This window comes from Olea europaea, chromosome 18, assembly GCF_002742605.1.
Source record: "Olea europaea var. sylvestris chromosome 18, O_europaea_v1, whole genome shotgun sequence".
NCBI lineage: Eukaryota > Viridiplantae > Streptophyta > Magnoliopsida > Lamiales > Oleaceae > Olea > Olea europaea.
Window position 1 is genome coordinate 4,166,443 of NC_036254.1, and position 12,399 is coordinate 4,178,841.

The 12,399-nt window shown below is 35.4% G+C and overlaps 1 protein-coding gene across 1 annotated transcript; it reads right to left on the bottom strand.

Annotated features, from left to right (window-relative positions):
- Window positions 1-4,737: 4,737 nt before the first annotated feature.
- On the bottom strand, window positions 4,738-11,419 carry LOC111367211 (probable cadmium/zinc-transporting ATPase HMA1, chloroplastic). Its single transcript, XM_022987966.1, has 7 exons — window positions 10,811-11,419; window positions 10,363-10,698; window positions 8,086-8,232; window positions 6,905-7,100; window positions 6,159-6,271; window positions 5,526-5,764; window positions 4,738-4,944 (listed from the first exon to the last, which is right to left on the bottom strand). The coding sequence occupies exons 1-7, from the start codon at window positions 11,273-11,275 to the stop codon at window positions 4,821-4,823; spliced, it is 1,620 nt and encodes a 539-aa protein (XP_022843734.1). The 5' UTR covers window positions 11,276-11,419; the 3' UTR covers window positions 4,738-4,820.
- Between the last annotated feature and the right edge of the window lie 980 nt (window positions 11,420-12,399).

Here is a 12,399-nt window from a genome sequence, read left to right on the forward strand (position 1 = left end):
TGAGAAAAAATTAATTCAAATAAGCGAAACTTGAGTTATTGAAATTTAAAGAAGTTGTCACTAAATATTATTTTATTACTTTTGTTTGACTTGTGAAATTGGGCAACCACACGGTGGTTGTTGAGATTGAGTTAAATTGGTTGTTTTATTTGAATTGGATGGAAGTTTTAGGTAAATTGGACTTCCACTTGTTATAGGACAATTGTTCTATGTTTATTCATTTATGCAAAATCCATTTCCTAGAAAAAAATCAGAATTCTTTCACCATACTACATAATTTTTATAAACACAACAGCAAGTTGAAAATAAATTTAGAACGTGATTTTGATTTTTGTATTCTATGGCCATTCGGTATCAAAGATATCATATTTATTGAACGCTTACCGATTTCTAAAGAAATGATGATGGTATGATATTTTAACATAAGTTTTAAATCTTTTATTCAAAATTGCACCATTATTCATATTCTACTAAGTATTTCCATATATTTATCATTTTCCCCTACTTTTCACAAGTTAGAACAAGTCATTGGTTGGCAGGCAATGAGGTGCAGTCGTGGTACTAGGATTTATGGAATTTAATAAAAATAATTCGATGTAACGTGACTATGGATTTTATTTTTAGCATTATTTTAGTTTTATTATCATGTGGATTAAGGTACTTAGAATTTGGCACATATTTTATTTGGTTATGCTTTCTGTATGTTTTATTTATTATTGGTGGAACCAAAAATTTCATGTTGTGATGTTTTATATGTTTATTTAAATTATTGAATGAAACTTTTAGTAACGACTTAAATCTTTAAAATTTGGGTCATTACATCCATCTTCAACTTTAGATTTGATAAAATGTCTATCCACTTTTATATGCTTGGTTCGATCATGCTGGACAGGATTGAGAGAGAGAGGTTTATAATTGCTCTATTATTGCAATAGAGTTTGATTGAAAGTTTTACTGTAACTTGTAGTTATTCTAAGAGCTTCTTTAACCACAGTCTCTTGCACATTCCTTGAGCAATTGTCCTAAATTCAACTTCACCATTGCTTCTTGCTACTTCATTCCGCTTCTTACTTTTCTAGGTTACCAAGTTTCCTATACAAAGGTACAATAACCAGTAATCGATCTTCGATCCTTGTTGTATTAGAGGAAATTAGGCAAATTGAGATTGTGTGGTTGCATGGTATTCTTGTAGAACTTGGTGTTTCACAATCACATCCTACGCCCATGGTGACAATACTAGTGCTATTCAAATTGCAGACAATCTTGTATATCATGAACGCACCAAATATATTGAAGTTGACTGTCATTACATTCGGGACGCCTATGAGTCTAAACTCATTGATCTTCCTCATATTTTCACTACTCAGCAGATTGCAGACATTTTCACCAAATCTCTTAATAGAACTTGGTGTTTCACAATCACATCCTACGCCCATGGTGACAATACTAGTGCTATTCAAATTGCAGACAATCTTGTATATCATGAACGCACCAAATATATTGAAGTTGACTGTCATTACATTTGGGACGCCTATGAGTCTAAACTCATTGATCTTCCTCATATTTTCACTACTCAGCAGATTGCAGACATTTTCACCAAATCTCTTACTCGCCTCCGTCATAATTTTCTAGTGAGCAAATTGATGCTAGTGGACTTACCATCATCAATTTGAGGGGGGGTTATTAGAAGAAATTAGGCAAATTAGTTTATTTTATTACCTTGTATAGAGCACAAAATCAGGGATTAATTCCCTTGTATAATTTCCATGTACTATTCTATAAATTAAAGGCAATACAAAGGAGAAATTATCGAGCAAAATTGGCAAGGATGCGACTTGATATTCTATTTATGAGATAGGCCAATGTAAAGATGACATCTCCCCAGAATGTCTTGGGCATATTTGTAGTAAACATTAGGACATGAGCAACTTCAAGAAGATGTCTGTTCTTTCGTTCGGCAACCCCATTTTGTTGGGGAGTATCAACACAAGAACTTTGGTGAATTATCCCATTCTCTTGAAGATAGTTCTTTCGAGTATTGTTGGAATATTTTGTACCATTGTTTCTACGTAGAATTTGAATTCGTTTTTAGAATTGAGATTGGACCATTAAATGAAAATTGATAAACACTGAACGAACTACAATTTTGTCTTTTAGCAAATAGACCCATCAAATTAGAATATGATCATCGATAAACGTAATAAACCATTTTGTGCGAGTATGATTAGGAAATCGTGAAGGTCCCCATAAGTTACTGTAAATCATAGTGAATGCTTTAGAAGCTTTATATATGGAGATTGGGAATGACTCCGTTGATGTTTTGCCCATTCACATCATGAATTTTTTTTTTTGAAAATACAGAAGGAAATACGCATATCAAATGTTGAAAATTGGGGTGACTCATTCTATAATGCCATAATTTTTTTTCACCATTCTTATGAACAAATGCAGAATCACAACTAGCAAATTGATTATTGACGTTTACTCACATCAATCTCATCAAGGTAGTAGAGTTCGTCACATTACTTAGCACTGCCAATTGTCTTCCCCGATGATAGGTCATGAAAGACACAATTAGAAGGAAAAAATTTAGCAAAGCAATTAGAATTTTTTGTCAGTTGATTGATGGATAACAAATTGCAAGACAGTTTCGATACATGGAGAACAGATTTGAGGATTATTGAATGAGAGATATGAATACTCCCTTTTATTGCAACTGGAGAGAGTGAGACATCTGCAATTTTGACTTTGTTAAGGAAATAAATTAATAAAGGTTCACATAGATTAGGCATGATATAGGTTTATTATCTTTCCATACTTTTATACAGTTTCCATAATTGTACTCTTGTTTTCACTATATAATAAAAGTAGAAGGGAGGAAAAAATTAACCCTTTTCTCTCTCGTGTTTCTTCAATTCTTGCCAATAATTCTAACATGGTATCAAAGCAATAATATTCACTCTTGATCCCGTGTTTATCCTCGTGTGTTGATGGTGCCATCCTTGTGTTTTTCACTGTGCATCGTAGTCGGAGTCTTCGATGGTCACATCTTGAATTTACAGTCCCGTTCTTTAGCTTCTGGGACTAGCGCCGCATCTTGTTTGTGGCATCTGATGTTAGAGTCCGCCTCGATTGTGGAAGCTTGTTCCAGTCGTCGATGATTGTTAGTCATACTCTAATGTCATCTGAGTTTTTTGTGAGTTGGACCTATAATAGATCAATTTCCTACCTTTAGACCTTGGGCTGCCTTGGTGTATTATATTCGGGCTCAAGTTGTTTTAGGGCCCGCTTGTGTTAGTTTAATTACTATTGGTTTTACTGTCGAGCTAATTACTGGGTTTGTGGGTCTTTGATTATTAATAGCCTTATTCTCTAAGGTTCAAGTACTAGTTAGTTTGCATAAATAGAATTATGTCAGCCAAGATAGAAATGTTCAATATAAAGGGACTCATGGCGCCTGAAAAATTGAATGAAAGAAAATACACTTACTATGCTAGGTTTTCTTGCGGGGTAACCACTTGATTTTAGACAGGCCATCTGCTAAATCATCAGAAAGTGATTTCACAAAAACTTATTCTACTCTTAACGATCTGTGGGATGAAGAGGATAACACAATCATTGGACCTATGATAAATAGTATTGATCCTCATATCGGGCCTTCATCCCTCTATATGTCTATGGCTAAACAAATTTGGGAGCATCTCAAACATATACGTTCTGGAACTGGAAATATTACTCGAATCTATGAGACGTGTAAACAATACTTTGGGCTTGAGAAGGGCTCCTCTAATCTCTTTGAATATTATAATAGACTTTTGGCTGTGTGCTAAGAAAGGAATGTGCATCAACCTCTCTTGATTTGAAGGTTATGGAAAAATAGCAGGAAGACATTAATGTTAAATTCCTTATTGGTCTTCTATCAGAGTTTGAAGCAATCTAAACACAGATATTAGGTGGAAAAGAGCTTCCCAATCTTGTAGAGACATTCTCTCGTGTTCAGCGCTCTACTCTCTCATATAGTACACCCAGTGGAGATAGTTTGCTTTTATTGCCCAAGGTATAGCTCATTTAGGGATGGACGTAACGATCGGAGAGGACGTGGCGTTAGCTCTCAGGGTGGATGAGATATTAGAGACAGTGGTCATTCTCAAAATCATTAACCTTGAAAATATACTCACTGCAGTCATATAGGTCACTCCATTGATTATTGTTGGGACTTTCATGGCAAACCATCTGCTTCTGCAAATCAGGTCTCATCTAGTGAGGACCCATCACCCAGTATCTAGCCCAATGATTAACTCTAGTTCAACAAAAATGAGGACCATTTAGTTTCTCAACTATGAGTTGGAAAGAGGAGTTTTCGAGTCCATGGCAGCACATTGAAGAGTCTGTCTCTATTCCGAATTGAGATATTTCAAAGGTTGATTCTTTGTCATTGACAATGGAATCCGCCATAGATAGATAGTTTATCGGAACGTAGGCTCTGATAACATAAAGATAGAAATATAATATGAATAAATCCTGTGTATTTTATTCAATGATTAATCCAATGCTATGTACATGAACTTATAATACAATGAAGATGATGATGTGAAAGGAAAGATAATCTCCTAATAAAGGAAAGAAAAAAACTTGTCCAATAATTATTATTTAAACAAGGTATATCAATCACAATATACAATTATTAAAGTTCCATAATTTCAGGATTTTTCACAACACACTCAGATCAATCACTCTTTTCCTTATTTTTACATCAATGCAAGTGAAGTAGCTTTCAAGATCACAAACTAGTAGTTAGTGGTCTTAAAACAGATATCTAGTTATATAAAATCCAGTACCTCAATGCAAGAAATTGTTGCAAAAAGACCCCTGCCAGGCAAGTTTTCAAAACTTTCAACAGAAACAGAAGGGAGATCTTTTCCAATGCTATGATCTACAACAGCTCTGTACTGACAAAGAAGATGTTAATTCAATTATAAAAATTGGCTTGAGTGGCACCATGCTTGAGCACAAACGCATAAAATTCCAGTGCAAGGAATTTCAACTGATCCATGAATTCCCTAAACACGCAACAAAAATCAGGCAGAGACATGACCAAGAAAATGTCAGTAAACTAGAACCAATGTACAAAAAAGCAGCCCCTTCTCTATTTTTCATTTTTATTGTCCAAAGCGAATTTAGCACTGGTACCCAGTCTGATTGATTTATTAGAAGAATATGTCAGGTGGTAGGTCTGTAGGCGTTAATTTGCAATACCAAGTGAAGGTTTTCACCACGCAAAAATATTATCAAAATTCAATCTTGTGCATCTTACTCTTCTTGTGTATTCATGTTATGGAAATAATTATTTAAAAAGGAATCGACATCTTGTGTATTCTTGTTAGATGAACTAAAACAACTGCACAAGTCTTCAGCTTCGAGTTTGTATATATAGACTTGTAATGAAATTGATTACTATTAGCAAATCAAAATTGAGCAAACTGAACGGTATTTCATGACAGATATTTCCAGATAAATAAAACAACCTTCCAATGGGGTGAGTAGTTCCCTTCTCCAGCGCAGCAGCCACAGCAAGAGCTTCTTCCTCACAGCTAGGCAAACAGCATGAAGCTATTTGTTTCTCACTGTTGCTTTCATGTCCATGTATTGGTTCAATTGCTTTGCACGCAAATTCTCCAGTTGTTAATGTGCCAGTTTTGTCGAATGCAATGGTATGACACGATGCTAGAGCATCCAAAACATGCCCACCCTTAAGCAAGATTCCCTGTCAAAATTAAATTTATTTATGATGGGAGAAAAGGAGTAACAGACAAAAGTGCCAATTTCTACGAAGTTCATTCTCACAAAAATTCTGGCCCTTTTTTCCCCCAAATATTGCAGATCATCATTCCCCCCTGAAATTTCCAATGGAAAGCAGTAAAAGTATAGTTTGTTGCTACATGACTTGAAAAAAGCCAAAGCCAGATGCCCATTGTATGACAATGGCTGACATCATTAAAATGTTCATAGATTTGAAATCACATCACAACATTTAGGCAAGTCAATTAGGTAATTTGTTGAGTTATGAAAGCTTGTGTACAAACCCATGAACAACTGAACAATAACGAACAATCGAACTAGGATCTATACATAACATCCTAAATAAGATAGATAAATACCTTTCTTGCACAGGCACTAATTGCTGTAGCATATGCCAGTGGGGCTACAGCCAAAGCACATGGTGAGGCGGCCACCATAAGTCCCAATGCCCTGTAAACTGATCCTCTGCAAACTAAATGAATAAATAAAATTACAAAGCATATAGATTATCACAAGATCCACTAAAAATATACACATTAGTATCATGTACAACAAACAAATAGACAAGTGACTGGAGATTCATATAGAAAGCACGAGCAGTTTAAACTCAGGTGAAAAGCAACAATCTATTTCGAGAACAAATTATTTTATACTTGCTTCCTTTTGTTCATATAAATTACGTGACTTTATTGCAATCAAACTGCAGGAACCCTATATATAAGGTGTACAGAACAATTAAAGAGCATCTAATATAGTAAAAGCATCCATCCATGTACCCAACACACCGAGATAGATTGTGCACACCAAAAAAAGACAAAAAGAGAAGCGTCAAACTTCTGACCCCCAGGATGAGTTCTCAATCCGTGTAAAGTCTCTCCCATTTCTCTCTCCACACAACCAACATTAGTGCCGTATTCCACCACCTCAGGCAATCCATCGAAATAGCAAGTATGACCAGTAGTAGTCCGTATAAATTGAAGATGTAAGATAATAGGGCAACAACAATTTGGAGACAGGTGGCAGGAGTCAGGAGACACCAGCGAAAGTCATAGGGTATATAATGTGCAGATAAATGACAGATCGAGGAAATAGATCCATAATATACCTGATGTACTGAAAAATGGCCATTTGAAGAGCAATGGCCCCATTAATGCAACTGCAAAGGATAGAACTACAACTGCTTTACTGTAATGCTCGCCAAACTTGTCAAGCCATCTTTGAAGCCTTGGTTTACTCGATTGAGCCTCTACAGTCAATTGCACAATTCTGCTCAGCATCGACTCTTTCCATGTCTTCGTTGCCTAAATTGAATTTAACAACTCAAAAACGCATATCCTGGGCAGTAATGAAAACTAGAACTGCCAATGTGATCCTATCCAGGAGTCATCAATGAAAAGTGGGCCATGAAGAATCAAAATAAGAACACGATATGCAATTTTAACAAAGGATCTCCCAGCATAAACTGAAACACTAAAATCCTGTGATTGGAAGGGAAATTTCCATCACATGAACAATAAAACTAACATGAATTGTGCAGTCTCTGCTTAACACGCCACTTAGCATCAATATCAGTGGACAAAGCATGATACAAACAGCAAAGAGAAGACAGACAGCAGGTGATGAGCAATTTTCTGTACTGAAACCACATGGTGTGAAATGTTGAACAATAAAAGACATGAGATTGGCCTTCCCTAGACTATGGTCATTCCTTCCCCTACTTGTAAAATGGCGACATTATCACAACAAACCAAAGTTATTAAGCAAAAAATAAAAGACGCAATTCTACGTTTCAATCTGTCAGCGAAGTTACTATTAAACAATAATCTTGCTAAGTTCCTTCAATAGTAGCTGTTTTCCTAATAATCAACATCATCTTTTACATTACTCATGGAACATGACGCTTTTTACATCAAATTACAATTTATCTGTCACCTTAAGGAAGCAATTTGAGGAATAATTCAGCTCACTTAGAAGCATGTAAAGGGTAACCACATTCATCTAGTTTTCGGAGTCAAAAGTTTTCATTGATATAAAAATCAAAAGAGAAGGTTTGTCAGGCAAACTTCATGAAAATATTGCAGGAAAAGCGAACAACTATTTTTACATGCTTACCATTTTATTTTCCAGAAATCCTATGCCAATCCAATGAAACTGAAAAAATTGACAACTAAAAATGCAAATACCTTCATGAATCATATTTGATACTTCCATAACATTTTTAATTTTAAAAATTTTATGATTTGTTGCAAGACAGTTTCTAAACAAATGAGGGAATGATTTACATACCTTAACAATCATCATACCATCAACATTCCGAGCTCCCCCAGGAATGTTTTCCCCAAATTTCTTTTCAATGGGTTTGACTTCCCCAGTCAAGTGCTCAATGGTAATTGTTGATCTACCGTGGAAGACTTCACAATCTACCGGCACCGACTGCCCATGATAAAAACCAACATTATGAATGAAAAATTTTAGATGATCTTTAAACAAATAAAATCAAGAAATGCTGAAAATGGCAGATGTCACATCAGGGCCATGAATTTCTCAGATATTCTGTATAAGAAGAAACTCCAATGAAGGAAACAAAATTTACATGAAAACTCATCTTTAAACTATGACATTGTAAGACTAAGAAATTGAACTCCAGTAGACAGAATTCCTTTGAGATTATAAGCAGGTCTAACTACATTTTTACCCCACATTTCATTTACCCACAACTTGTATCCACTTTTTAACCACTCATTTCATGGGCCCCATCAACTTATAATCTCAACAAGCTTTATCAAACAGAGCTGAAATAGGTTGAACTACCAACCACAAAAAGAGTTGCTAGCTTCCTTTCCCATATCATCAAAATAAAACGTCTAGACAACATATTTACGGTCCACAAAGTGAAGTATATGTTTGGAGGTTAAACAATTCAACACTTTAATAGCACCAAAGAAAAAGCTGATACTGGCACAGGTAAATATAGAAATTCCTTCAGAGAAAGCAGATAAGAAATAACTTAGCACTGACTAGTACTCTCGTGCAATTTATCATCAATTACCCTGTATAACTTTTTTCAACTCTCAAATGTACTTATCACTATATCTCTCCTTGATTTACTCCAATCAATGTCAGCATTCATATCCAAGATACACCTAGCTTATGTGTTTATTGTTTCTTGATAACACAAAATTAGGCCTGTATAAGATTGCAACTGTTGTAGCAGACTAATAGAATTTTCCTTTTAGTCTCAGTCAATTACCCAAAATTCCAGAAGCAACATCCACTTAAATGACCGACCTTATACTTTGTGTTACATCATTTCCAAAACCCTTTCCCTCTGACTAATCAATCTTAAGAGTCAAAATTTTCACAATGGTATCTTATGACTTTTAATCTTATTAACTTTTTGAGAGTATTCCTGAATTGACAAAAAGAACAATCCATGCACTCAGTGTTACTCTTGACTAAATCTCAATCCTTTCATTTCATGATATTCTCTAGAACTCCATTTCAAAAAGTGGTCCTTATAGTCTCATCCACAAAGAAATTATCATCTGCAGTTTCTGTTTATAAAACCATATTCTGTTTACTTTCAGTCAATTAAAAAAGCTTTATGCATTGAGAAAGGAAAAATCCACTTTATGCATATTCGTGAAGGATCGAAGCAATATCAGGGTAAAAAGGCTAGTCTTTGGCAATTAAACTGATGTTCTATTCTGCAAATTCTAGTTATATTTTAGAGCAATAAGTTAAAGGTTCAGCATAAGCATACTAGTTCTCAAGAAAACTAGCACACTGATAAAATTGCAAGAGATTAGATCATCATAGTTTCTTGACATTTCGATTATTTTTTTCATTAGTTTAGATTATACCATGATTATTACATTCTTTAGAGCATGCTTAGAGAATTCTCATTATTACCACATACAACCTTTTTCAGAAAAATATAATTAACGAACTCTCAGGCATTTACACCACAATTAAGAAGGATTAGACAATTTGCACAACACGTTTTTTTTTTTTTTTTTTTTTTTTTACACTGTTGACTGTCATGATTAGCACGCGCAGAGGGTGACTAAAGGTTTTTACAACAAATAATCTTTCAGTTGTTGGTTCAAATATTATGCTGATTGTCAAGTAAGTGGCCTTGTTGAAGTCGAGGAAGAGAGTTAGAAGTTGGAGTTTATTCGTAAATTTTGTATGTGGAAAAGGGACCAGAAATGGACATCAGCTGGTTACATAAACTAACAAATGAAATGAAAGGGGAAAGGCTAATACGTAACAAACAATTCTCACACAAATATTTTCTAGTCGTGACAGAAGCATTCTCCAAATGATAATCAAGCAAACTCATGATTGCATTCTCAATCTACTGAAATCATTACTTCAACTGGATTAATTGTAAATAGCATAGAAGCAACATAAATATCACATAAAGCAGCATAAAATTTGAGTTTAATTAGCACAATAAACTCATCTATAATCTAGTGTTTCATAAGTGACGGGCAATTCTAGACACTATATTCTGCATAAAATCGAACAGTGAAGATCACAAGTTTATGAAACACAAACCTCACCAGCTTTGACCAATATATAAGATCCAACTTCTAAATCATTCACACGAACTTCATGGTATGTGAAATCAGAGACACTCGGCAACTTCCCATTGTTCACATCCAACACTAGTGCAGATTCAGGATGGTTCTCTTTTAACTCCTTGACATCAATTTTAGACTGTCCAGTAAAATAATCCTCTGCAATGTGAGCCAAATTGAACATAGATAAAAGCAATCCACCTTCCAAAGCATTCCCCATAAACACCGTAGCGAATGCCGCAAGCGCCATAAGTACATGAATATTAATTTTGCCACCCGTAATATCCATTACAGCATCAAACAAGGCCGAAACCTATATTTTCAAATATATACTTAAATTAAAATTTTCAGGGAAGCAAAAAGAGGGGGGGAAATGCACTTTAGCTAAACGTGCAGAAAATTTATCTGATTAAAGTAATTATTACCCCTACAAGAGGGAAGGCAATCAAAGTGAAGGCTTGCTGAAGCGGCTTGACAGCTGGCTTGGGGATCAAGTAAGGGCAAGCTGCAGCGGCTAAAAATAGAGCAGCTGAGCAGCAGCAGAGTTCCAAATGTTCCCTCAAGAAATTAGCCAGGTGGGTCCATTTGACGGCCTTGGCAAAACTTAAAAAATTTTCCTGAAACTTGGTGAGCCGGACAGAACACCCGTCATTGCTAGGACCGTGTTCGTGGTGATGGTGATCGTGGTGGTGGTGGTGGTGGTGGTGATCGTGGTCGTGGTCGTGGGTGGAGCATTTGACGACGGGAAAATGAGGGGTGGAATCGAGGGAGCTTAAGAATACGTGTCTATTTTGAAAATTTTGGTTGACTTTGAGCTTGATTCTTCTGGTTCTGTTGAGTGAAGGGTTTCTTGATATAATTAAGCTGGAGGGAAGACGGAGGGTTTCCATGATTGAGAATTTTGGGGGTAAACAATTTGAGGCTTCAGTACCTTGATTTCATTGTTGAAGAATTTCAGTGCAATTGTACAGGTAAAATGACACCATGTGCTCATTCTGAAAAACCATTTCATCATTCATAAACTATTGCACATTGTAATGTATAAAACACGTGGTGCCAACAGTCCTAAACGGGTAGCGTGGATGGTAGATGGTGGGTATTATCGTCATTTTGTCTAAAAACTTTATTTCGTGACATAAATGCCCCCATGTAACATACTCAGTAACACAGCATCAAATTCGAAAATTCATCCAAAATCAAGATTTCAACAAAAAGGTTGAACTTCAACCTTAAGGGCCCCACAGCCCCGTTCTTGGGGCATCATAAAGAAGGTAAATCGCGAGATGTACTCCAACAGACTAAAAAACAAGAATTTGTCCATACACTGATACCCACAAAATAGAGATTTCTCTAAGAAGCAAGATAAATATTTCTGTTGTCCTTTCTACAACGTGTTTCCAACTTGAGAGTTAGAGAGCTACCATGAAAAACTCTTCGGATGCACAATCTAATGTTGGTTTATGATCGGAAGAACAAGTTCTCAAAGTGGTCATCACTTCAAAAAACACCAACGAGCTATAAAATTTCATTTCTCAATTTTGACAGAAGATAGTACACAATCCAGCTGATAAAATTTGTATAAACACATTTGAAAACTTGGTCAATTCATAAGAATACCACTCACTTTTTTCTAGGAGCCAGATCCAAAATTTGTACTAAAATTGAAGGTCTCAGGAAAGTTTCCAAATTGCTAGTTGTAGTGCTATTTCAGTCAATGTACTGAAATTGAAAGAGATTTGTACTACAATTGAAGGTCTCAGTAGTTGTAGTGCTCTTTCCGTCAATGTCCTGATATTGAAAGACGCCCCTACTTTGGGCTTGCAAATTGAGTCGAATAGAAGTTTCTCCTACGGCTTTGAAGGCTGGCAATACACAGGCTTTCAAACATGACTACTTATTTAGTCCTCATTTGACAATCATTATTTGAAAAAAAAAAAAATGAAGTTTTGATTAGTGATTTTTAGGAAAATGTGTGGTTGAAGATGAATGTGTAGCAAAAAAGATTTTGAAAATA